This window comes from Phasianus colchicus, chromosome 1 (genome assembly GCF_987193195.1).
Source record: "Phasianus colchicus chromosome 1, bPhaCol1.hap1.1, whole genome shotgun sequence".
NCBI lineage: Eukaryota > Metazoa > Chordata > Aves > Galliformes > Phasianidae > Phasianus > Phasianus colchicus.
This window is the reverse complement of record NC_143436.1, coordinates 90,304,390-90,332,320: the sequence shown is the minus strand read 5'-3', so window position 1 is coordinate 90,332,320 and position 27,931 is coordinate 90,304,390. Positions and strand designations below refer to the sequence as shown.

The 27,931-nt window shown below is 37.1% G+C and overlaps 1 protein-coding gene across 4 annotated transcripts in view; it reads right to left on the bottom strand.

Annotated features, from left to right (window-relative positions):
• The window catches only part of NECTIN3 (nectin cell adhesion molecule 3), a 60,483-nt gene that overhangs the window by 25,969 nt on the left and 6,583 nt on the right, over positions 1–27,931 (bottom strand). For 3 of the 4 annotated variants that reach the window (XM_031613211.2, XM_090152078.1, XM_031613210.2), the window contains exons 2-5: positions 13,253–13,591; positions 5,275–5,571; positions 3,359–3,476; positions 457–608 (exon numbers count right to left, since the gene is read on the bottom strand). In XM_031613211.2, coding sequence (XP_031469071.2) covers positions 457–608; positions 3,359–3,476; positions 5,275–5,571; positions 13,253–13,591 — 906 coding nt within the window. Of the gene's footprint in view, positions 1–456; positions 609–3,358; positions 3,477–5,274; positions 5,572–13,252; positions 13,592–22,666; positions 23,342–27,931 lie in introns of those variants that run through there. The other variant, XM_031613212.2, reaches the window with a different exon arrangement.

Genomic DNA, 27,931 nt, shown 5'->3' with positions numbered 1-27,931 from the left:
AAAATACTTATCTTTATGATTACTATTACCTTCTGAGAAAAGCAGACAGTTAAGAGCAATGAACATGCACTGAATATAACCTCAACTTCCCCAATACAGAGGATCTTTTAATTCTCTGAAGACAGCTGTTCCCCATTAACATCTGTTTCAATTAATTATGGACCAGGTATTGTTTACTGCAGTCAAAGTCTTATTAAAACACAAGGTAAAATTGGAAAAAACAATTTAATCTACCAAAAAGTAAACCTCAGAGGCACTACGGCAAAAAACTCAACCATAAGAACTTCCACTCTTCATTGCTATTATGAAGAGCCAGTTTAATCTCAAGTTTCACTGTAGATCTGAACTCCATACTTAACTTACATACAACCAAAAGACTCGTACTGAAGAGCCACTTGACACCTGAAATTTGCTATTAGAGTCAACATATTGTTGCTGCTAAGAAGTAAGACTTACCTAATATGTAGATGGTCTTCTGATCACTTCTCTGACCAAGGGAATTAGTCACCTTACAGATGTAAGTCCCAGTGTAGTTGTAAGTCAGTGGGCTGTTGAACTGCAGAGTATTGTTGACAGACAGCAGTCCTTCAGGCCACTGCCCATCCAGCCTAAAATGAAAACAGTTGGCTATACTTCAGCTGTAAATCTTCAAGACCAAAGTCCTAAAGTAATTAGGTTAAAATACATCTACTACTAGGCTAGTAAGACACTAGCAAGATACCTACAAACTAATACAACTAAGGAAGCCATCTCAAAACAATGGAGGAACAAACTAAATCAAGCTGTAGAAGTTAACAGTCAAACTAGAATGAATTTATACTGCTGTCAAATAATATACCTGTCTTTTTCAGCCATTTCAGCTATCATACTGAAGAATATTTCTGGTAGTGCAAGCTTAATTTACAGGATAAAAATCACTAACATTTCCCAGCAGGAGTTGAAACAGTTTCTTCTCTCTCAACCTGCCTTCCCTTATCCCTAATATCTGTCTCTCCTACATTACAGGATCTTAACTGTGATGCCTAGTGATACATTTCAGGAATCAACTGGATAAAAAGCACTCAAAAAAATCAACTACCTTCTCCAAAACTACTATTTTCCCAAAGCATCCTAAACATAATTTCAATAACAACTCTGAGAGAACAACAAAAAAAAAGACAGAAATTGGAATTATTTTAACATAGCTGTCAAGTGCCTATTGAAACATGCCTAATCTAATGCCTAAGTCAATCCTGTTGCATCTCATTTTGCTTTCATTTTTGTAACCATTAGAAGTTAAGTAGAACTAACTTCATAATCAAGCATGATCACCTGGACCACATACCATACAAGCATTTGGCAAATAAGATTTGATAAATAGCACCAAAACAAAAGCCACCTCAACACCATACTAGGTTTACTATTAAGCAAGTGAAGTCTTCCTCCTTTTTTCTGAAGACTATTGCCTAGAATTACTTCAGCTATATGAAGCTGATACAAATGATTAGCAATATATTTTAAATTATTCATTTTGAAAAATACTATAGTCACTTTGTTACAAATGTAAGCAGTAGAACAGAGCTTTCAATACACACAGCATTTTAAAATATTCCTTACAACCTTAAGAAGCAAAGATAACATTGCACTTGCAGCAATTCAAGCTTCTAGGATACCACACCAAGAAAAGTTATGATCTGAAAAATACTACAAAGCACACACTTTCAATACATCTAGTTTGTCTCCTTAAAGAACTCAAGTTTTCCTTATGCATAATTTTTTCCTCCTAAAAAGTTCAACATTCATTAGTATTACAGCTACTCAGGTCAATTTCATATTTGCCAAAGCGAAAGAGCACACTCCTTTTATTCCAGTAAATTAAGTTGTTCATGTGTAAGTTGGTTCACTGTTTGCCTTAGTAACTTAATAGTGACTTCTAAAGCTTAAAGTGTTAAAAGCTATACGTATTTTTTCTGTAAATAATGATTGTATTGCTTAGTTCATAAACTCATCTCAAGTTGAAATCAAAGTATGAGTACCTGGCTCATCTGAAGAAAAAGGCAGTAGTGCTCTCAAAATCCTGGCTTTAAACAGCATTACTTTAAACAGTTTTTTTTGTGTGTTGAAATCTCTCATCATAGTAAATTTAAGTTAAGCATATAGATAAAACATTTAAGTGTAATCACAACATCCTGCAATACTGACTCTATATGTCTATTCCTATGTTTAGGATCTAGTCTGTTACATGACTGTAATGCTTAATTTCCCTATAAAACCGCCACTCAGTTATTCTCAAGTTATCATTTCCTTCTTTTCAACCCTATAATGATTATCATTTTTATATGCTATTTTTTAACTGCCATTGGGAATGCAGGGAAATGAATTACAACTGAAGAACACCCATCTACATTAAGTTTTATTTATTTTAACTAGAGATATACATTCAAAGTTTAGCTTCCATTAAGCTGAATACTACATTTATCAGTCTTAAAAATTACTTAAATACTTTTGAAAAACATGATAAGTTCCACAACTCAGTAAGAAGTAGTAGCCTTCTCAACTGTAGTTCACAGATTTTAAAACACAGGTATTGATAAGTCTTTTCACATGTTTAGAATCTACTTCATGTAATATTAAAACAGAGCTAATCAAATAGTTGTTTCCCAGCGCACAGGCTATGCTAATTTAACTATCAAAGATTTTATTGTAGTGGTAACAATAAATTGTCCAGGCTTGTGAACTTCAAAAATATATACCCATCCATATTCACAGAATGGCCAGGGTTGGAAAGGACCTCAAGGACCATGAATCTCCAACCCCTCAACACATGCAGGGCCTGCCAATCTCCTATTTAATACTAGACCAGGCTGCCCAGGGCCCCATCCAACCCAGCCTTGAACACCTCCAGAGATGGGAGCATCCACAGCCTCTCAAGGCAGCCTGTTCCAGCACCTCACCACACTCTCTGTAAAGAACTTCCCCCTGACATCCAACCCAAACCTTCCCTCCCTCATCTTAACACCATTTCCCCTCGTCCTGCAGTTATCAACCCTTTCAGAGTTGATTCCCCTCCTGTTTGTGGGCTCCCTTTAGGTACTGAAAGGCTGCAGTAAGGTCACCCTGCAGTCGTCTTTTCTCCAGGCTGAACAAGCCCAGCTTCTCCAGCCTGTCTTCCTAGGGGAGGTGCTCCAGCCCTCTGATCATCTTTGTGGCCTCCTCTGGACCCTCTCCAACACACAAATCCTCTACCCTATTTTTAGAAGACTAGTTAACACCACTACATGCTACCCAATACAAGTCACATAGTCTGTTTAGTTTACAATACCACTTCAGATTACACCACCATAATCATGCCACAAGTCCTTCTTTTGTAAATATTTACCTGGTCCACATGAATTCCATAGGTAATGGATTTGCGTCAGCATTACATCTGAGCTGAACATTTTCTCTTCCAATGAACCAGTTTCCATCATATCCAGTTACTGAAACTTCTGGGGCATCTGCCAAAAAATAGTTTACCTATCAGTATCCACAATATTTTCTTTCAACACAGAGTAATGATCAACTTGATGCAAGAGGCAAAGGGTTTTCATTTTTGTGTTTTAGTTTTGATTTTTAAGAACCACCAGAAAAAAAAATAAAAGGACATAATACAGTTGTTTTAACTGGTACAGCTGTTCCACTTACGCAAAGTGGAAGAAATTCTATAGGAAAGAACCAATTTTGCGTTCCTTTCATATTCTTTGGTAATTCAAAGCTACTTCTCACTAGTAAGATACAGCAAGTGATCAGAAGCAGTGTTTTGAAAAGCAACCTAATTAGAAAATCAAGTTCACACCCCCAGTTGAAAAGGTTAACCATTATCCACTGCCATTGTAACGTGTAACTATGTTGTTTTGCAACTAAAAAGCAAGAGGACCACTTCAGACAAGTGAGACAGACCTTGCAGAATTGTTAAAAAAAACAGTAAAAGAACCATCATTACGAGTTAGTAACAGCTCCTACAGCAAAGGCATAGCAATATTTCCAAAAGCCGCAAGTGGAAGGGAAGAAAAGACTACAACACAATCTCTGAATCTCGTTTGCTCTTAACTGCTTTATATGCAGTGGCATTACAGATTCTGAATTACATGCTAGTGGTAACTTTCAGATATTAAGGTCTACTTGCTTCTCTTAAATACAGAGCTTCAATCTCATTCACTGCCAAGGCAAGTAGTCCTCACTTCTGTTTTGGTCTCACTTAAATCTGAGACCAATTTCGACGCTGATAATAAAACAGTGATCAGAACTGATCTGTATGTCCAAATGAGCAATTGCTCATTTCTACTAAGACAACGACATTTGTGCATACAAGACAATAAGAAAACGTTTATCCTTTACAAGTTCAAAGCCTTTATCTACCAAGCGTTAAACTACCTATGCAAGAAAGTTGTCTCAAGTTCTGAACAGTAACATTACTTCCAGAAAGAGGGGAATGAGGTGCAGCAAAGACTGCCTCAGTTCACAACAGTATCCTTACACAAACTGAACACAGCTTTGCCAGACAGAACAAATGCATAAGAGACTTTAGTCATACACCGATGTAACTAAGTTCATGTTTTCCAGTCATGAGATTTCTTCCCACTAAACAAAACAACATACAGCTAAAGGCTAACAGAAGTCCTTAAGTCATAAGAGTATCAAAAGAATGAATTAAAAACAGCTTATTCCACTGTTCAACAAAATTGCTTAACAATTTAAAACAAATTTGTTAAACAAATCTGGTACCTGAACAGTTTAAAGTTGAGTAACAAGTACTGGTACTGAATATATTAAAATCTTGCTTTCTTATGCAAATTAGAAAGGAAAAAGCTTTATGTATAATTTTAAACTTACTCAATACCCTCCTCCCTTAAGTCATACTTTAAACTCATCATTACAACCATAAACCTTTATTTGATTTCTTTAATACTGCTGAAATCATAGGACACCGTGAACAGTTTATAGACCAAACTTCATCTGTAATTTTTTCATTATTCAATAACACTATGAATAATAAGTTCACCCATGAGCCAGCATCTCAAACAATGCTATTTTAGCTTCGTTACTAGACTTTTTTTCTTTTTTTTTTTTAAGTTACAACAGAAACCCAAGACTTCTACTCCTGGCTCATCCCTTATCACACGCTTTTCTAAGCATTTTTATTTTCTCTTTTTCTGAAGAATTACATGTTCAACACGTCCCTATCAAACCTAAACACAGATAAAAGACAGTTATAGTAAATTCATCAAGTAGCAACAGCTACTTAAAAATACTTACACTGTATGTCCAACACATGAGAGAATCTCATCTCCTTTTCCAAAGCTGGGTGCCTCACAATACAAGTTATTCGTCTTCCTCTTGCAAATCGTGTAGGGACAATATTATACTGACTTATGACTGTCACTGTTTCATTTGGAAACAAAGTGGAGCTGGATTCCATTTCACCAAGACCTCCTTCCCAGTCAATCTCTGCAGCAGGTTTTCCAGTGGCTGCTGTACAAATGGCTGCTATTGTTTGATTTGCACCATCAATGAGAGGGTTTGGTCCTTTTGTTAAGCTGACAACAGGTTCAACTTTGGGGGAGAAAAAAGGTAAATTTAAGCCAGAAAGTTCAGAACTTCCACCCAACTCACTTACATAGCAACGATCTAACTCATTTTACAGAGCTCACACTGATCAGGCAATAAATAAGATCAAATCATTATCAAAGACAAACACTCTGCAGTGCTTTGGCCCACCAATATTGCATTTGCTCATGACTTGCAGTTTAATGCTGCTCATTCCTTATGTTTAGTGCTCTGACAGAACTCCAGAGTTGTTAGGCTCAAAGCATGAACTACAGTGTTTCAATTCCAATGTCTGACAGTAGGTTTTTTTTTTATGTATTAGATTGAAAATATACTCCTATATTAAAGAAAGCCTGAATTCTACTGCAAAATACAGTACTGTATTTAAAGTATTATCTACACTGACAGTTTTGATCATTTTAAAACTACTTAATATCTGGTGTTATAACACTAAATTAAGATTAAGTTTCTTACAGTTCTTAAGTGCAACAACAAATTCCAGGCTAAAAACAAGAACAATCAAGAATTGCCTTTTTAAAGATTTAAAGTGTAGACATATACACAGTACAAACTTTGCATTAAATTATTAGTGTATATAGTTTACAGAATTTTTATATATAAAATTGAAAATGTATATACAGATGCTATCAGCTATAAAGGTTAAAAACTTGACCTCAATACCTTGTCCAAGACTCAAGCAGCTCAACCGAAAGAGCCTGACATCCTTGTAAATCCATTGCTCTGCCACAAGTTTAGGGACTTATAGAGCAAACTTGTTTCTAGAAAGGAAGCTATGTTACTGATCTACAGGTTTGCCACAGGCTGTAAAGTCTTTAAAGTATTCCTTCCTGTTTCACTAGTATAATCTTGTTAAGCTGGAATAGACACCACTTACGACTTAAGTCCACAGACCATCTTCTGCTTCTGATATAAACTAAGGTTTTGAGTTTTAGGACAGTTCATTTCCCTTTCTAATACTGGGACATCTGGGCTTCTCAGTAGTACAGCACCCTATTACAAAATCCTTGTGCACTGATTCAGTTAAAACGAGCTCTCCAAAGTAAAGTCATCACTACACTTCAGAATCCATCTCAGTGGATCAGTCCTCAATTACAAGAGCAATGGCAATTCTTTCCACTTGCATACTTTCCAATACCCCATAAGAAGAGGTTTAGTTCACAGCATTTCTTCCAAAAAACCTGAAGCTAGCGCACATTAAAATGTAATAAAGCACACTTCACAAGAGCTGGCAAGATATTCTCAAGATAACAATACCTTGAAAGAGATAACAGTAACAACTTATTTTTGTGTGAGTGGGTTCTAGAATCAGTTTGACTGATTTCTGGTCAGTCTATACCACTTCTCCATCACTGAGAAAGTATGATTATTTGTCCAGTTACACTTAAATGAAAGAACACAACTAAATGGATAGCCTTATAAAAAACTGTTCTCTTTTCCACGCTCAGGGTATAACAAGTGCTTGAAGAATATACCTCAAACTGAAGGCTGGCTGCTGTCTTGGGAAGAACATCAAGACTGAATTGCTTTCTGCATCATTTGTCTGACTGCCTTTCCTGCTGTGCTATGTAAATGACCCTACCGTAAATAAAACAGCAGAAGTTCTTCCACCAAATTCTACATTCACTGTTCTAGATTTGCAACATCTGTAATAGAGCTCCTCTTTCAGTTTGATGTCTTACTCTCCAACACTACTGAGAACTGAAGCTTTCTTTCCTCCAAGCCCCTCTCATCCCCCCATCACAGCAAAATCAAAAAGCTTCACCATTAGTATTACGTTTCTTCACCAGAACTTTCAGATGGAAGAAAAAATGTTCATCTATTTCATCTCTTTGAACTTCTCTTGAAGAAGAAACTCCATAATTTTTTTCCCACTGTTTATGAAGGAAAAGTTATTAGTTCACATGTCTAAGAGTGCATCTCTAAACCCAAAACAGATTACTCAGTATGATGCTTCACTTACTAAGCTCATTAAAATAAATTGTCTTTGAATATTAAGTGCCAGAGAACAGGATACAGGATTTTAAGAACTTAGTTTATCCTAATATTAACTTTCCTTCAAATGGTAAGCTTCCTTTCTTAGGTGACATCTGATATTTTTAAGATTTAACAGCCTCAGCTGATAGAGTAATTCTTAGTCCTTCACCCACCAGAAAGAAAAAATTAAACCGATAAGTTACTCATCTTGACAAAATATAGCTCTTTCTAGTCCGAAGTGCTTTGGTGCTTTATTGTTGCATACTTTTAAAGTGTTTAGTTACATCTTCCATAAATCACAGCTTTTGAACTACACACCAACTAAAAAAGATAAAAAGGAGTTAGCTGCCCATTTGGTTATCTTTCACAATTACTCCACTCCAGCAACCCAAGCCAATTAACAGTAGAAACCCAGCTACCCATTCTGTAGCCTTTCAAGTTGTTTTACCTACAGCTTAAGAAAATTATCTTCTGAATGAATCCTTAATTACAAGGGTCTACTGCCATCTCCCAGTCATGCTTTTCACATTGGGAAACTTAAAGATGACCAAAAGCAGATACAGCACAGAAGAAGCTGAGAGAATATTAGAGAAGCTGCTTTCACCATTATTAGAAATATTATATCCTATTATACTTGATTCTATGATCATGCTCTGCTCAAGTGAAATAGAAAACACGGTGGAGGCAATGTTTACCTGGGGAAAAAAAAATAATTCCTACAAAGAGTCAGAAGCAAAATGGACCTGTTTCCAAAGCATAAGAGTGAAAGGGAAGTGGCAGCTCCCCATTAGCCCAATTAAATAATCAAGGAAAGATTAGAGACATTGATTGATAGAAGGCATCAAAAGGTCGGTGAGCATGGGTTACCTTGTTTGTGTTGAAGAAGAATGGTCACACATATTGGAAACCATTGCACAGTCTTGATTACATTTTGGTTATAAGCCACTGTCATATTTAAACTAAACTTGCACCTATTTAGGAATGCTCAACTCATTTGCACACATTCATATCAATCCTTCTGTTTCACAATTGCTACCTAATTTAAGCCTACCCACTCTAGCTTTATGTTACACACAGGAACCATCAGATACCATTAACCAAGCTCTCACACTTTACAAAAAGACAATATAACAAAGTGTCTAGAGCGAAAGTGTACAATGTTTCTTGGATTTACAAGGAAGTTGGATTCCTCTGCTTTTTTTTTTTTTGAAATAAATATTTCTACAACTGTATGCAGGAGGTCTGAATGTAACTGGCATGAATACAATGCAAACAATATTATTTCAACTGACCATTAAACTCACTAATTAATTAGTCACAACATGACACTGGGAACTGTCAACCATTTTTCATCATAACCTACATGTAACTAGTAAATTTTCCAAAGAAGTATTCTTAATAATACTTCCTCTCCACCTTCACATCAGCTAGCTTCATACAGACATGCATCTTCCTTTAAATTTTCATCATCATAATTTGTACATCAGTGTGCCTAGGGATCTATCCAAGGTGGCAGACGTAAATTCACTTTTAATAATCTGTGCTGTGCAGCTCATTTGATTCACAGGTTTTAAATCCTGCCTGTCATGCTTAAGAATAAGTTTCTAAAGGAACAAGAAGTACTTCATTACTCAAGCTTAAAAATCATAGAATAGTTTGTGTTAGAAAGGATCTTCAAAGGTCATCTAGTCTAACTTGCCAACATCAGTTGGTTCCAACCTCTCTGCTATAAGCAGGGGCACATCTCACTACACCATTCTGCTCAATCAATCTGGCTCTGAATGCCTCCTGGGAGGGGGTATCAACAACATTGCTGGACAACCTGTTCCAGCATCTCATCGTTTCACAGTAAAGAATTTCTAGTATCTAGTCTAAATCTACTCTCTTCCAGTTTAAAGCTACTTCCCTTTGTCGCTACATGCCCTTATAAAAGTAAGTTCCTCCCCAGCTTTCCTGTAGGCTCCCTTCTGGTACAGGAAGGCCACTATACAGTCCCTCTGTCATCTTCTCCTACCTAGGCTGAAGAGTCCCTGCTCTCATCCTGCCCTCATAGGGGATGTGATCCAACACTGTGAACATCCTCACAGCCCTCCTCTGGCTCCATTCCAACAACTCCATGCCCTTCTTGTATTGAGGGCCCCAGAACTGGATGGAGTAATCCAGGTGGAGTCTCATGAAAGCAGAGTAGAGAGGCAGGATCACCTCCCTCAATTTGTTGGTCGCACTTCTCCTGATGCAGCCCAGATACGGTTGGCCTTTTAGGCTGGGAGCACACACTGTTGGCTCCTGTTGAACCTTTCATCAACAGACACCCCCAAATTCTTCTCAGGGCTGCTCTCAAGCCATTCTCTACCCAATCTGTATGTGTGCTTGGGATTGCTCTGACTCAGGTGCAGGATCTTGCACCTGGCCTCGTTGAACTTCATGACTTCTCCTCTCAAGCCTGCCCAGGTCCCTCTAGATAGCATCCCTTCCTTCTAGCATGTCAATTGCATCACTCAGCTTGGTCTTATCTGCAAGCCTGCTGGCAGTGCACTTGATCCCACTGTCCACATTGCTTACAAAGGTGTTATTTAATACCAGACCCAGCACTGATCCCTGAGAAGTGCCATTCGTCACTTCCATTTGGATACCAATCCATTGACCACAGCTTTGAGTGTGACCATTGAGCCCATTCCCTACCCAGGATGTCATGCAGGACAGTGCATGTATCCGCTGATGCTGTAACTCCATTGTAAAAAGTCACCCAGTTTCACAAACACAATTTGCTCTTGGTGAAGCCATGTTGGTTACTAATCACCTCATCTTACTTTTCCATGTGTCTGAAGCAGAGCTTTCAGGAGAATCTGCTTCACAATCTTGCCAGGCAGAGGTGAGACTGACTGGCTTGTAATTTGCTGGATTTTTTTTTCCTTTCTGGAAAATGGAGGTTACATTTCCCCTTCTCCACTCAGTGGGAACTTCAGGCTGCCATGACCTTTGAGATACGATGGATAGCAGCTTGGCAACTTCATCCACCACTTCCTTCAGAACCCATGAATGGATCCCATAGACTTGTGCACCTTCAGGTTCTTTAGATGGTCTCAAACCTGAACTTCACTTACAGAAGGAAAATCTTCCTTCTCTCAGTTCTTGCCTTTGCTTTTTGCAATTCTGAACTCTAGCTTTGCAAGACAGTGGGATAAAAACCAAACCAATTATTTAAATCATCATATATAGTATTCGATTAGCTAGCAACAGAAGTACCTCTGCTATACACCATCTCTTCTTTCTTCAAAGACCATTTTAGCCAGTTTAGTCACTATCTTGAGAAATGGAAGGCACAGAACATACAGTCTGACATAAAACTTCTTTTTTGCTCTAGCTAATAGGAGATTTAAGATCTATAGTTTTAGATAGATTAATTAGTCTCTGTGACACAAAAAAGCATTTACATTTCTTCATTTTACCTCTCCTCTTACAGTGCATTTCCTTAAAGTAACAAAATACTAAGCTAAGCAAATAGACTAAGCAAAGTCATTTCATTTACATCTGTTAAGCTTAAGAACATAAGATAAAGGTTCTAAACACCAACTTAAGTGACCAATATATTGTGGCAAAATACAACATTACCTTGCAGTTATTTTTTTCCTCAGTCCCTCTGTTTTACATTTTAATAGCACCTATTACTAGATTAAATTAATCTACCTGCTATGCATAGTAAGCAAATCAATTCCTTACTAAATAGGAACCCGAAGGTAAAAAGGTGATGTTTCTACTGGAAACAACCAGTTTCAACCTCAGCTGGACTTTTATCACTCATGGGACAATTTTTTAGAACATCAGGAAAACAGTCAAAATAAAGCTGATTAAATCACATCAGAATTTTAAGTTCTGACTGGAGCTATTCTATGCCTTAAAACAGACCTGAACTTCTGGCAGTTGAACTCAAGCTACCGAAACCCCAAAGACCACTCTGAACCACTACTTCCCTATTGCTTTTACTACTTAACTCTAGATACCACTGTAGCAAAAAACTGTCAGAAGAACAGAAAACATTGAGGAGGAGTCAATCCCAAGTTACCCAGCTCTGTGTGTAAGCTAAGCATCTGCTAATCAGGATGGAAAAGCAAGCAGTTAAGACTGCAAATTAAAGGAAGAAAACTAATATTTAGACTCACTTCTGTCAGGAGAGGCTTGACCTATGTATATATTTGTCCAGTTCCATAACAGCTTGTATTTCGCTGAAGATTTACTACTCAAATATGCATGTTTGTTACTAACTTGGTGAAGAATTGGTTGAGGTTTCCAAGATCAGAGGCTGACACCATGCCACTGACAGGCTTACAACTATCAGTAGCTATCTACATCATTAAGAAAATAAGCCATGATCAAGACCAGTATACCTGACATACTATACTTCGGATGTTCTAACAAACGCTGTTATATACAACTTATCAAGCACACTGCAGTCCTACATTTTCAGATGCAGAACAATGAACACACAAACCATGGATTTGCTTTCCAAATTGCAGGGACTCTTTGTACTTCAAAAAACACAAGACCCAAAGGGGCAAAAATAGACAGCTACTAGTAAGGTGTGAAGAATATCAGAGGAAGACTAAACAGAAGAGATGAGGGATAGCAATAAGAACCTCCCAATGTTTAGTGTTAGAAATGAACCCAAAAGCTGAGAGACTGCTTGTCACAGACAAAGTCATAACAGGTGAAATAGAGGCAGGAAAGAATCAGAAGACTACATGTTTTGTAACAAACAAAGCTTTCTTAAAGAAGTTAGTGAAATTAAATTGGATTAAGTCATTTGCTTTGATATATCTATTTTGCCCCACCTTGTGGTGGAAGTCAGTTTACATACTATGTTACATCATCTGATTTATTTCATAGGGCATTCTACTATTTTGGAAGACATCAGAAACCAAGAATACCCTAAAAATAAAAAAATGTACAGAAAGTCACTGAAGGTCAGCTCTGCTGAACAAAACAGCACTTGACTACCTGCAATGGATATATAAATAACTCGATTGTTAGAAGACAAGTTATGACAAACAGTTAAGTCATTAGGCCAAAATAATTGTTTCACTTCATATTGCACAGCTATTTAAGTTAACCTGGTATTCAGTACTGGTCCTTCCAACAGAACACAACAACACAGGACTCTCAATGAGGTAGACAAAATTTAAGGTGAAGTTTTATATAAGTTTCACATTAGATAACTACATAACTATACAAGGGCTTGAATTCCCAGAAATAGTCTGAACAATTCTACTTTACACTTACAAGGTGTATTCAACAATTTATATTACAAACCCAACCAATGTCATTAACTTACCATACTAACAGCAAACTTAGAGGGAAATGAAGATTAATACTGTCTTCAACAGCTTCTCAGCAAGCACACACACAGATCCCTAGAATTAGTATTGTCTCCAAGTTTAAATTCTAAAAAGCATTGTCCAAATGTCTGGATTAGCAATATACCTATAAAGAACCTAGGTATCAGGACAATCAAAACATAAGTTTTTAAAGAAGCATGGCCAGTAAGACATATTCTCAAAGATAGTAAGAATACCAAAATATTATTGCTTCAAAAGATGAGCGAATATATTTTTCCATAGCAATTAGGTTAAAAGTAAAACAATATATTAATAAGTTGATGCTACTAATTTCAATTCTTTTCCTTAAGTTTACTTACCTAATACTGTTACAGTTACTGACGACTGTGAATTTCCAAGAGGGAATGTAACTGCCTTACAGATATATTCTCCTGCATCAGAAAAGCTTACATTTTTTAGGATGATTGTTGCATCAGTAAGTGAGTAGTTTTTAAATGACACTCTTCCTTGGTATTTTTCTTGAATAGAAATTCCATATTCAGGATGATGAACAGCAATAGTCTCTGAAATTTTACCGTGGATCTTCTCCCAAGAAACTTGTGTTATTGTTTCATTTACATCAATTATGCATTTCAGTGCAACCTTCTTCCCCCAAACTGCTGTCACATGTGGATCAACAACTGGTCCAGCTAAGGCACCTAAAAAAAAAACCCACACAAGTATTAGTTGTTAATGTGAAGACTTCTTATGTACCTCTTCATCATTTAGCTTGCCTTTTACGAAGAGAAATCCTACTTTCCTCTGAGAAACCATATTCTTTTACCTGATCCACAGCCATGTAAAAACACAGCTTAAACTTACAAAAGCTTGCCTCAGGAGAAACCAAGCTAGATATAGATCAGTCATACTTCTGAGAACACAAACGTCAAAATGCAGCACTCTGTAAAGCAACATGAAGACTGTGTAACTAGTATACTGATCTTCCAGGAAGTTAACTAGTTATGAGCACTGTATATGTTCATGTTTACTGGAAAACATTCCAACATGGTATTTTTGCAGCTTGATTACTGATCTAAAGCATCAGGTAAAAATTTAAATACTTCAGTTACTTCTCCTTTCTTGAGATGACACTAATGAAGACCTCCTAACAAGAAAGGCATAATTTAAGCCTTTTAAAATAGAAATCCTGTTTCTGGAAAAAAAACATCTGAACATCTTTATGTGAATCCACCCTTGGAAGGTTTCTATTTCCCAACAATTTTTCAGTCCTCAAGTCATAGCTAAGTCAATGAAGTAATTTAAACAAGTGATTAAAAGATTCAGATAAAGATTTCTTTTGGTATACTACTGACATCAGTCAGGAATTCTACGAAAACACTGAGTAGCACAAATAAATCAAACTAAAACAGAATTAGAAACTAAGACAGCTGATAAGCCAGTCAGTGGGAAAGGATGGTAAGGGGAAAAGTAGTCAGAAATCTCAAAACAGCAATAAAACAACTTTCAAAGAGAGAATATTTAATACTTTTAATTTACAAGTAATGAAAGAATGTTCTCTACTGTTTCTATACCTTTGTAACCAACATGCATCACTGAGAATGCTGCCCTCTCTGAAGTGCCTATGCAAACTCTCAATTTAAACTTTTCTTCAAATCTTTCTCAACTTGTCATTACTACATCTAAGCATGAAGTGAAATACTAGAAAGTGAAAGATAATTCTGAAAGATAACAATTTTACCTTATATAGAAGGCTCATACTTTATTTCTGAAATCTCAAAATATAAACTAATGTATTTCAGAACCTGTACTGCCATTAATGTAATAAGATATTTTTTGTTCAGAAATCACCCATTCATGATGTTCTAGTTTGCACTGAATCTTACTCTGTACTGAAGACTAACAGAATGATCAGCAATATTAACTGCAACAAACTACTCGGACAGAAAAGCACCTGAAGGAAAGTTATACGAAAGCTGCTTAGACTTCCAGCAGCATTAAAAAATGACTCATTCTACTTGGTAGCAGACAAGCTGTTTTGTCTCCATTTAAATTGGGTTGGGATTTTTTGTTGTTTTATCAGGATTTTTTTTTTGTTAAGTCTACTTCTAATGATCAGAAGCATTAGCTACATAAAGATGACCATGGCACTTCAGGAAAATACATATTACACATTGGTACTCAAATAGCCATTACTCCTCCTTTGGAGTAGTGAAAAGGAACTTTTTTACTACCAGTACTTCTAACAGCTCATTTGTGTGCTGAGAACACTGTGTCATTTCTTATATTGATTGCATGGATATTTTCAGCAGTGAAGTTTTGTTGTTGCTGCTCTCAAGATTTACAGGCTTTCAAGAAGATACTTCAAATAGAGCTCCAACCACAGAACATTCATCAGTTATATTTTGTTCTTCATTTATCTGTTCCCTGAAAAGAGCCAACTGAACATTACCCTCAATTTTACATGTTTATTTTGTCTTTTGACACATTCTAACTCCAAATACAAGACAAACTCACCTATACTAATCCAGTTTTTTATTAAAATTGTTCTAGAGATTTCACATAGAAGACTTATTCTTCTTTTCCAGACCCTGCAATACATTGCTCAGTGCAATCCAGCACAAAACTTCTTTGTATTTCCACGTGCATTATCAAACACAATATTCTACTTTCACTATAGATTGTCACTTACTTCAATTGCAAACACCCATCTTACAGCAAATCTACGTGCGTTTACTTTGGACACGCTCCATATTTTCATGGCTGAGAATACTGAGTCCCAGGGAAGCCAGCAGGTTCTCTTCAATTATAACACGGTTCATCATTATAAACAAGTCACCCAAAACCTAACAGTTAATGCATGATTATAGGAATATATCTAATAACCTTATATGGAATGAAGCATACAGTTGCACTGGAAGTTTTGAGCCTATCTTTTACTGGAAAACTGTTAAAATGTAAATGAGAAACACTTAGTTTTTCAAGTAGTCTTGTTAGTGTTTGAATGCTGGGTCTGAGCAGAACATGAAAGAAAAGTTATGACTGTTCGAGACTCTCTGCTCCCAACAAAGTAACAACTCATGCAGGAAAACCAGACTTCAGTTACTTCATCACGAGGAGGATCTTACACAGTCAGTTTCATATTTCAAGCAATTGTAAATTTCATTAATTGCCAAAAGCCAAATTCTGACAGCAGCCTTTAGATACCACTGAGGTTTGGAAACACTGTAGTGTCATGCAAAACTTTTTCAGACAAAACTACAGTTAAAGGAAGAAGTCTTTGTCATATGGACTTAACTTTTAGTCATTTCATACATGGTTCCCTAAAGTAGTAATGATCCATTGATGATCATGTGCACACCAGTTTAATTTTCAGTACTAAAAGGTGAATAAGAGTAGACAAAAATCACACAGATTCTATTCTTGTATTTCAGAAACTCAAGGTTCTGGCCCACTTTTACTTGTCACTAGATGTTTTTATGACTGTTCAGGATCTTAAGTTCCTTGCCAACAGTATTTCCCTTCCTATTTTTATTTTAAGGTCATGTTCTGATGATGTCCATCTCCTCTTAGCTGAAGAAAATAAATAAAAAAAATAAATCAAGTTAGCACTTCCAGTTAAATGAATCAAAGCAACTAAGAAAGTCATGAGTTTTTTTAGTGAAGAGGTTCTACTGCCTACTGACAGGCAACTTGCATTAACCACATTAACTCAGATTTGACACTACCTCAAACATTTCCATACAAGAAATCCCAACTCTTACTGAAGCCACCTGTTTTAAAATAATTTGAAGGAAGAAAATCACACATCCAAGTTACTGTCAAAGAGCACTTAAAAATATCAGAAGCTCTTATTGTTCACCTTCTCTGTTTACAGGACAGATTATAAAGAGTTCGCATACTGAAGACAGTTTGTTGAAGTCATCTGAAAAGATTCTGAAGTATGGCATCCTAAGTCTTATATCCATCACTTGATGTTTTGATGCTATGCTTAGAATGGCTATAAAACTTGTTAAATAAACCAGTAGGCTGCCTCCCAAACAGACCATATAGAGATAATGGAAGCAATTACTCATTAAAGTTTATTAGAATCGACAAGCATTCTTTGTTGCCGTTCCTCCCAGGCCAAGAAATCACTTCTTTAAAAATTACTTTGATAGTTCTCAGAATCATCCTCTTTTGTATCTGTAAGCCTACTTTGTCCTTCCCAAACCCAGGTGAGAACAACCACATAGTCTATTTGCATTCATATCTCTGGTTATCATTATTTAACTTCTTTTGGTTGCTGAACAATCAAGGTATGAGTTTAAACTAGCAAGTTAATTACTATGTTGATATTCAGGGCTCACCATGACTCCAGAATTCTTTATTAAAGGTTAGTATTTCCTTTGACACAAATATCTCCATTCAAGAATTTGTTTTGCTCAAAGACTAGCAAGTCACATGTCTACTCTAAAACACAGTTTTAGAAGCTTATAATGCACAAGTCACTTTAAAGGCCACATTTTTTTTTTTTTTAAATCTCCTTAATTTAACCTAAGATACCCACACACAAGACACAGTGCTTTAAGAAAGCTTAGCTACTCTCCTTTCCAAACTTAAGATTGAAATACGACCTTCTTTGCTTGCACACTTAAAAAGTTGGATTTTCACCATCATTTTCAACATCCCTGAAGGAAAAAAATCAGTACTCAAATTGAGATCTTGATTTGCAAACACTCAGCTCAAATCCAAATATTACTGTGTTTATTCTTTATGTTCAAATCTGTTGCAGATAAGTTTTCTTTTCACTCAGAAGTTCCTTTTCTACCTCCTTTCTGATTTCCTCATATATACTGACAAGTTGCACATTCCAGGACGTCTTTTCAGCACAGGACTTTTTCATGCAACTCATCTAATTGAAGATACTACCAGATAGATAACTTCTACTAGTGGGTTACAAAAAATTTCTTCAGTATTTTATTGTGAGATGGCATCCAATGCTGTTAATGCAAAAGTTTTCAAAGTAATTGCATCATTTGGCCTGTACAAGTGTTGGAAAATCCCTTGTTTGCACTAGTCAGACAGGCTCTTGGTAGCTAGACCTTTGCCTCCATGTTCATCCTTTAATGAGTGTTCATCCTACTATTTATATTGCACAGGCAACAGACCAAGAGCTTACCTTGTTTTGATCAGTTAGAGATTGTCAGTAATGTTTTTCAGACTGACCCACGCTCATCAGATTACCTCTTATCTAGCACAAAACTACCCTGCCTCTAAAACCAACAGCATTTAAGCAGCTGAGTTTCCCTCAAAACTGATCTACAACTCAAAGTACCCGGTTCCCCAGTCTACTTGTAAGCATGCTAGTAAGCCTCTCAATCCACTCCACAGATAACTCTTAAAGATGCACGCAGGGATTGACAATCAACTGAGCTTCTCAAACTACTACAGACCCTCCAGTTTTACAACCTTTGAGGACTTATAAATCAGTATTCCTTTATTACTCATCATTCTATAGTTAATAATACTCCAGGACTGTCCTACCTCAGACTGAAATCTCAACATGCGCATTACTGCAAAACTGAAGCTATGGACTTACTCCTTTGTGAAAGCAGGAACAGAAAGCATAAACTCCTTGTTAAAATACCTTCTAGAAGAGCAATTTGGCCCTCTGAGATCTGACACTACTCCCTTCCCAAACAAGCTGCTGCATCTCTCTTCATTCTTCCCACCGTATTTGGTATCACACTTAAATTGAGGGCAGATTTCAAGGCACAGTATTGCAAGTGTATTAGACCAAGTTGCATAAGCTAGTTGTGCCTGATTATGTTTAAACCAAGATAAAAGAAAGCCTTGACTGAATTTTAAAGTTATGAATGTTGAACATTCAGTTCAACAACTCTCCAGTTTCAGGCTGCTTAAAGAATCTACAACTTGCTTTTAGTTTTAAGAGCCACAGAACTTGAGGCTATCAAATATTGACCACAATGATAAAAGCTGATAATTCTTAAACTTCCCATCAGTTGAAAAAAAAAAAGATAGACAATAGAGTCATGAAAATATAGCAACTGTAATACACCGAAGTGCTCATGCTATTACATTAGAGATTACATGCTATTACATTAGAGATTAGTCTCCACATTTCCAACTTCTTTATTCATAAACAAAATAGAGATGTTTCTATATGGAATGGTTATACACAATTACAGAAATGCTCCTTTTTTTGTTTATCTGTTATAGAACTGCAGCCTACTACTTTGCAGTCTGACACTGTTAAGGAAGACAGACAACCTTGCCACTTCCTAGCCACTTATTCTACACCAGCTTTCAACTGGCTCAAGACAGTAAGACTCAAACACCACAAGACCAGAAAACCTACAGTTTCTCCCCACATCAGCAAGTTTTCCAGAAAGTTAAGGATGTATCCTGCTTTAGCACCCACTAACACATGGAACAGCTAAACAAGAACTGAAATCAAGAGTAGAGCAAAACAATAAAGACATCCTATTTCAGTGACAGCAAGCTGCTAGGTCAGCAGAACTTACCACAGAATAGTTTCAAGGTCAGACTAAATATCATGAGGTCAACCTAATTTCAGCTAACATGAGAAAGACCAGTTTGATTCTTCCAGTCATTTCCCCACTGCATCAGTGTTTATCAGCTACTTAAGAAAGCTCACTCTAGAAAATAATTTAAAAGTCACTTGTTTTTTTCTGAACCAACTTTCCACGTTGACTAAACAGAGGATAACCCAATCACAAGTAGCAATGTAACAGTGGCAACAGCCACACATTCTGGTGGCATTTTAAGATTTGTTTAGCTAGAGATTCAAAGCACTTAAGGACTCTACAGAAAGTAAGCCTGAAATCACCACTTGAGGCTTTATAAAATTATATGTTTAAATTGTTGGGAAGAAGTCTGTGCACATCTTCAGTATAGAGAACACAAAGTGCAAAGTCAAAAAAAGATCAGAACTAAGGCAGCACAAAATTTTTCAACATCAGCTTGTGTTTCAAATTGTTAACCACGTCCTCAGGAAAGAAAAAACCTGACTGTAGACCAATGAGCTACTATTTTAACATAACCTTCTTCCTCTTTCAGCATCACTTGCTTTGTCACACCCCTTGCTTGAAGGAGAAAGCTACTTTGTAAGTGAAGTTTCTTTGCAACAAGGTAGGCAAAGAGCAGAAATGAAGGATGAGGTAGGCTTCTATGACCATTATGTTCACTACACCAGTTCACCTTGCTCTTTTTGAAGATTTTTCTGGAAAAAAAGAAAAGGTATGTTATTTCTGTCTTTGAAGAATTCTTAAACTTTGCTCAGTGTTAATCACAATAGTGCAATATGCATGGAAACACCTACCATAAGACAAAGACTTGGAAATTTGGCATAGAAGAGGAAAAGTACTGGGTTAAAGCAAAAGAAACTCACTAGCTGTTTTGCTCCCCCCCCTTCATTTTAATACAGTTCAAAGGACCCCAAACTTTTGAAAATAATGTCATATTCCTAAATCTCTCCTACAGCACCGATGTATCAGCACTAATGCAGCTGTCCACATTCTTCACTTTCAAATGTATTGATTTAGTTCTAAATGTTCATTTGTTTTATCTATAATTGGACCCAAACTGAATTCCAATCTTAATTCCAACAAGGAAGCAGCACTCCCTAGGAAGTAAAGCCCACATGTTTACAAGGGCTCCAACAAAAAGGGGAACATCATGTCTAATTGACAACTGTAGCTCAAGAGATAAACTCTCAGTTAAATATTACCATAGAATGTTCTGAAGAATTTGCAGTTACTTTGAACCTCCACCTTCTGCTCCTAAGAATAGAACTGACATCGCACCACACCATTCTACCAAGGGACTGGTGTTAGCAGCTCCTTCATTCCCTCCTTTCAGAAGGCCAGATAACACAACATTGGACAAAGAAAAACACTTACTACTATACAAATAGCTTCATATACAGACTTGATGAACTTGACCTAACATTTTTCCCCCATGTCAGCAAGTTATACAGTTGTACCCCTCTTTAGCACTCACTAACACATGAAGCATTTTGTTCATTAGATGGATACCTTCCATTATGGGAAGCAAAGTAACCTATTGCTAGGTGCTGTTTTACTCCAGTGAAATACCAAGTCATTTTAAACTGCGTTTAACGTAATATATCTCAACTTATACAGTCATAGCTACAAGTCCACATCTAAGCCACCATTCTTATTTCACAGGGCTTTTCTTCACTTGAAACTAAAGCAGAAGCACAAGTGACGCTAACTCCTCATACAGTCCTTTATACTGCATAGTACCACATTCTGAAGACCTTTTGTATCAGGCAGTAGAAAATTAAATGCAATCTAAGATACTAGCTAAGTTCTTAAAAAAGGTTAAGCTCATGATTCAAATTGAGTTTTCAAGGACAGTCTCAGTAAGCCAATTTTATAAGGTTAAAGCTTTAAATCCAACTACTCATAAATAATGTTTACAGAGCCTCAGCAACTTGAAAACTTGCTCTGGAATTTCAACTTAAACCACATTAGCTTCACTGTCTGCTTAACACAGTCCTGAACTATTGTCTTCTGTGTATGTTAGTATACTGTAAATTTGGACACTTGTGTTTACTCTGATACTAAGCATTCAGATGTTTACAAAACTAATGACTGAGGGAATCTACAAGGCAGCTGTATGTTCTTCCACAATAAACATTCCAACCTCAGTTTAAAACAGACAAAACTTTCAATTCCACTACTTTTAAAGAGGAGCAAGCAAGGCAGAACAGCCTTTTTCCAGGAATTGAGTCAGGCTCAAAAGCAGGACTAGAGGAAAACATCTCATCCTTAGTCCTGCTACCTCAAATACACGAATAAGAGTGTTGTTGTAGTTGTGCACTCCAGTTCCAGCCCAAGAACTAAATACTTCATAGTCCCATTTTAAACGGATTTAATCTCAGGTGTAGCATTTAGGTACAAACACTAAATAAAAAGTAAGGGAAATTACAAGGGAAGTTCTTCACATTACTACTCAGATCTTTGATGGGAACATTTAAGTACTTCTACAGCTTTAAAACCTTTTAAAACAGCATGAGTTAACAGTCCTGACAAACCAACCAGAAGGTAAAGGCTGAGGTTCTCCTATGTGGTATCCAGCTTAAACACAACTGAAATGCCAACAGATACAGAGGAAGGTCAGAAGTAATGCTGTGCCTCTGTTCTGTATCTTTGTGGGGCTGCCAGGAAACCGTGTTAGAGACAAAACACACACATTAAGTTGAACATAACAAGTCTTTCTCAGTCAGTCTAAAGAAATAAGATAGAACTCCAAATTCTAACAGGGCCAAATTAAAACAGTAGTCAGCAGAAACAAATACAAATAGCAGGGAATTGCTGGAAATTAAAGCAAGTTTACACATATGGTAATTATATTTCAAGAATTGCAAGTGCCACTCTAGAACATTTCATGTAAACACTCAGCTCTGGGTAACATCAGTCAGGATTGATCTGAAATTCACCTTGAACATTGTACTACAATAGCCGTTTAGGGAGTCTCAAAGCAAACAAAGCATGTTCAAACACCTCACATATTACATGCAAGAAGGGACTGCAAGAACTCATTTTTGTTCTCAGAGAAGGCAATCCAAGAGAGGTCCTGAATTACTGTGCAACCCACTTTTTTCAAATTTAAGTACTTGTTACCCATACCAAGTGAGCAAGGGCACCTCCAACTCAAAGAAATACAATGAATGAAATCCCACTGCTCACTAGCACCATCCAGGTTTTTTTTTTTTTTAAACTTACCATAAACATGAGAACTCCTAGGTGCAGGTTTCTTCATAATACACTGCTCAGAGAAGTCAGATAACCTCTAACGATGATTTAAAGTTATTTCACATATGGAATCTCATCCAGTCAAGTTTTGCCTACTACCACAGTCATGTTCTTCAAGCACTTAGGGCTTCTGCTTCAGTAACTGATTGTCCTTTGAGATCTATTTTTCCCCCTATATTGACTTAGAATTTCACACACTCCAGCATGTCTATTTCTTCTCATGTCACACCTCTGAAGCGAGCCTGGATCCATCTCTGTCACCCCCTCCAATCAGGCAGCATTGAGGTCTCCCTCCCCTGCTCCACAAATTGTCTTTAGCATTGCCCTAACATCTCCTGGATGTTTTTTGGCCAGCCATATTGTTCTTTTGGCACAGATTTGCAATTCATCCTGTTTGCTTTCCACAGTGGATGCACTTGCACCTAGGCAGTATGGATGGGGTCATCATTTGTGCTGACTCAAGTGGGAATAAAAAAAAAGGAGCCTCTCACATCACATCCCTCTTGATGAATTTCCTTTTTGTCCCTCATGTTTGCACTTCAGATTACAAAAGTATCATGTCCTCCACACTCTAGGTCCAGAAAACAACCACAAAGACGATCTGAGGGCTGGAGCATCTCTCCTATGAAGGAAGGTTGAGGAAGCTGGGCTTGTTTAGCCTGGAAAAGAGAAGGTTCCGGGGAGACCTCAGTGCAGTGTTCCAGCTCTTAAACATAGATTATAAATGGGAAGGAATCCAACTTTTTTTTATACAGTCTGATAGTAGAAGGACAACTGGGAATGGTCTTAAACTAAAAGAGGGGAAAACTTAGTTTACATGTCAGGTAAAAGTTATTTACTCAGAAGGTGACGATGCTATGGCACAAACTGCCCAGAGAAGCTGTGGACGCCCCATCTCTGGAGGCATTCAAGGCCACGTTGGATGGGGCCCTGGGCAGCCTGAGCTGATGGGTGGCAACCTTGGTCACAGGAAAGGGAATTGAACTAAATAATCCTTCAGGTCCCTTCCAAACTAAATCACTCTATGACTGAGGGTCATTCTATGAATATAATGAATACCCTTGAAAGAATCACTAATGACCACAGGGATATCTGCAGTGAATGGTTATCAGATCAGACATTCTCTCCACAACATTCTGAATCCAAAAGCAATGTCTCCAAAGGCTTCAGGTCAGGTCAGCAAATGCCATCAAAACTTACAAGAACCTGATTATCTACCATATTCCTTCAGTAACACTAGGTTCTTTACACAAAATGCAAAGGTATTATGATGCACAGAATAAAGTTAAGGCATAAAATGAAATCAAACTAATTTTAATGTCTTTCATTTGATGATTAGAAGTGCTGTGATCGCAGTTTAAGATATATCCCTATCAAGACTAATCCCAGCTAGCAGCCAGCAAGTTAATAAGCTTTCTTAAGCAAGAAACAAAAGCTATCCCAATGCCTTTCAGTTGACATTTTTTGCAAAGGACAGTTGAGTTACCACTACTCTGACAGGCTTGTCCAACATTAATGGAGTTCGGCATTTGGGATACTCAGAATGCCAGCAGAATTTGGTGTTGAGAGAGTACACAGTACTTCCAGAAAGTTTAAGGATAACCTAGCAGAGAAATCTGTACAAACAGGATTTCTGAATTTCTTAAAATAATCAATTGAGTTTTGGCAATCCTATAGCAACAGTTCTAAGCACTCAGCATTCTAAATATTCAGCATTCCCTGTTCCTATAACTCTGCCTTCCAAAAGGATTAGAAAAATCATTTAAAAAAAATGGTGAGGAATACTGTGTGCAATGGCCTTCTAGATGAAGGAGCAAAACTTGCAATCTTCAGGAAAGCCTCAATTCCCTTAAAGAGGAAACTATTCATATAGTCCTCCCCTTTCTATACAGGCTTGTCAGATTATGGGCACATAACACCTATTCTAGGAATAACAGAGGTCTGGGGAAAGAGAAATTAAGTTGTATTTTGTACTATATTAAGTAGCTAAATCACAAGTTCATGAAGTCAGCTAAACATTGCTAAGCATTGACTCTGCATTTCTACCTACTTAGAAAGTTGCAGCACTATCTGTCAATAGTTAACAACTGCAATCCTATTATAAAACACAAAGTGAACACACCGAGCAGCAGCAAATCATTAAATATAAAACCTAGATCTTCTCTATTCATGACAAGATCTGATGAATTGCCAGTTACATTACAGAGCTATGAAAATGCCTGCTGCCTCCTACGTCGCTGACTTGAAGCTCTTAAGGCCACCCTCAACTGCAAATTAATCCTGAAGTTAACCCTTTTATACAGAATACGCATCAAGACAGTAAGCTAAAGTTAGTGATAGCCAAGCAAATTAATGCTTTATAGCAACTGCCAAAGTACATTTTCAGTATCTGTTATGCTGCCAGCACTACTCTCAGCTGTAGTACGTCTTACTGGCTACTTACTGAACTAACAGAAGAAATACAATCAAGTGATTAAAAAAACCATTATAAGTTGTTACTTATCTTAGGGGTTAACAATGAGAACCAACCTTCAAGTAAGCTTTTAGCAATTCTTAACCTACAAGTGAAAAAGCTTTAAAAAGAAAATCTTGTTTCAGACTTGCACTTGGACATCTCAAGCTTAATAGAAAGAGACTTCTAAGCACTTCTACGTTACTTCAAGGGCTAGCGACTACACTACACCAGCTCCTGCCTACTCATGCACAAAATATGAGGCTCTTTTAGAAGGCAAGGGACTTCTGGAAGTTATCCAGCCCTATCCCCAACTCAAAGTAGGGCCAACTTTGAAGTCAGATCATGTTCTGTGTCATACCATAGTCAGGTTCTCAATATCCTCAAGGACAGAGAAACCACACTGTTTCACTGTTTCATTTGTGTTGTAGAAAAAAAAAAACATTGCTAATACACTATTAGAATTTCTCTCGTGGTAGATTGTTGCCTCTTACTGTTTCCCCGGCCACCTCTAAGGAAAGCCATTTTTCCTGTCACTCCTTCCCTATCCCCCACTCCGCCACTGCAGCCAGCAGTTATTATTTCCTCCCACCACTCCTTTTAGACTTCTTTGAAGGTTGAAAAAACCCCTCGCTTTCAGTCTCCCTTCATACACAACACATTGCAATCTCCTTATCTCAGTAGACCTCCACAGAGGCATCAGCACCCGCCTTGTACCTTAGCATACAAAAGTGGATACAGTATTCCAAGTACAGCTTCAGAAGCTTAGAATAGTAGGGATTTATTACTTTTTTCAACTGGCTATGTTCAGTATGCTCTTCACCTTTTACATCACAAACATACACTGCTGACCTACAAGCACCCCTAGGCTCTTTCCTAGAAAGCTACTTTTCTGCCAGTACACACTACACTTCTATTGCTGCACCAACTCATCCTCCTCCCTCTGAGAATTTCACATTTGTCTTTGCTGAAATCCATGATGTTTCTGCCTGCAGACCTCCCACTCAAGTAGCCCTAGCCTTCAGAATACCCACTGTCCCTCCCAGTTTATTATCATCCACAAAGCTTGATGGAAGCATATTACTGGTTTGAATGAATGGCTGGTATGAAGTTGTCCTAGTACAGACCACCAGTTTTCTTTGTACATGATCAGAATTTTCCCAGACCCAGTTGTACATGCAGATTTCTTTTAGGCAAGTAGACTATAAAATGCATCAAGTATTCAACAGTTTGGTTACAAGGGCATTTTCAGAAGTCTTGTTGAAAGCTTTCCTACTCTACTGAAGTAAATAATACTTATTTATTCCTCGACCAATAGCTGTGTCCAATACACTTGTAGCAATCAGATCAGGACCTCCTCACAGTTCAGTCTCAAAAATGGTGACTCCTTAACTCCTTTTCTTCACATCCCTTAGTTTTCACCTTATTTATAACTACACTGGCTTAGCACACCTACAGCGTAGCACACCTGCCTCTTAAATCTCTGGAAACAATTACAAAATGGCTCTTGAGATTTATCAACCAAGGGATTTTCCACTGCATTTCCATTGGGTTGTACAGTCCTCACCTCCTTCTGAGAGACAACACTGAGAATTTTTACAAAGTCCCACATGAAGCTTACACAAAACAATTTCTATTACAAGACTAACTTATTTGCCAGAAGGCAATGTAAGTTATTAGATATTTGTGAAAACATTGACATATCAACTGATAATATCAGTAACTGATAATCAAGACATTTCACAAGAGTAAAAAAACCTGTTTTATACTCATTGAACTTAACAGTTGTCTTAAACATAAGCTAGGTTTAAACTACATGTAAACTGCACCTCTGATACCATAAACTGCTGAAACAGCAGAATGCCATCTACCTTTAGTCAACTTCTTCCTACATACAATATCCTGAGTAAGTTGTTATACTGCATGTGCTGGCTAGCAGAGGAGGCTGTTTCATGCTATCTCAGCTACTGACAACACACTGAAACTTTCAGCAGTGTGCTCAAAAATCTCATAAGAAATGATTGGTAGTACGCCCATAGTCAGATTCTCTTGTTTATTTTCTTTAGCTCTACTGATAAATGCTTAAGTACCTTAATAAAGAAATACTGTTTCTATTTCAAGAGATTATCTCTTAGAAAAAACAGAAATGCATCAAAAATTTTAATGCACAGAAGTAGTACTATTTAGACTGTCTGGTACATTTGTACAGTACAAATATCATCTCCAACATCCATTCATCCAATAGGGTGTTGATAACTGTGCTTGTCCCAACAATAATTAGTTTTCAACTTAATCACATGCAACATGGGTGGTACTGAAAGTACAGCAGCAACAGAAGTAGGAAAAGAACACCCATAAAAATACTGGATTAAGAAAGAAAGTTCAGACTAACTGCAGGAAGATAGTGAGGACAAGCTTGAAGTGTCACTTTAATAATAACTTTGACACATAGAAAAGAGGAAAAATGATCATCTGTACCTTAAATGAAAATTTAATACAGGAAGAACAGTAAATAATAAGCAAGAGCCATCTACTGCTCTAAGAAATTCTAGTATTCCAGGCAACTCTAGATAAACTCCATCTGACTGGCTTTAGTGCTGAGAAGGTAAAGCCATGCTATCTTATTGTACGCATTACAACATTAAAAATTATTTTACTTCCATATACTACTTGAGAAAGCTGAAAAGACAAAAATAGTCAAGAATGGAGTAGTGATTAAAGAGGAGAGTCTGAAAGCTTGGTATTTCTAGTACTGAATCCAACGGTGACCTTCTTGCTAATGT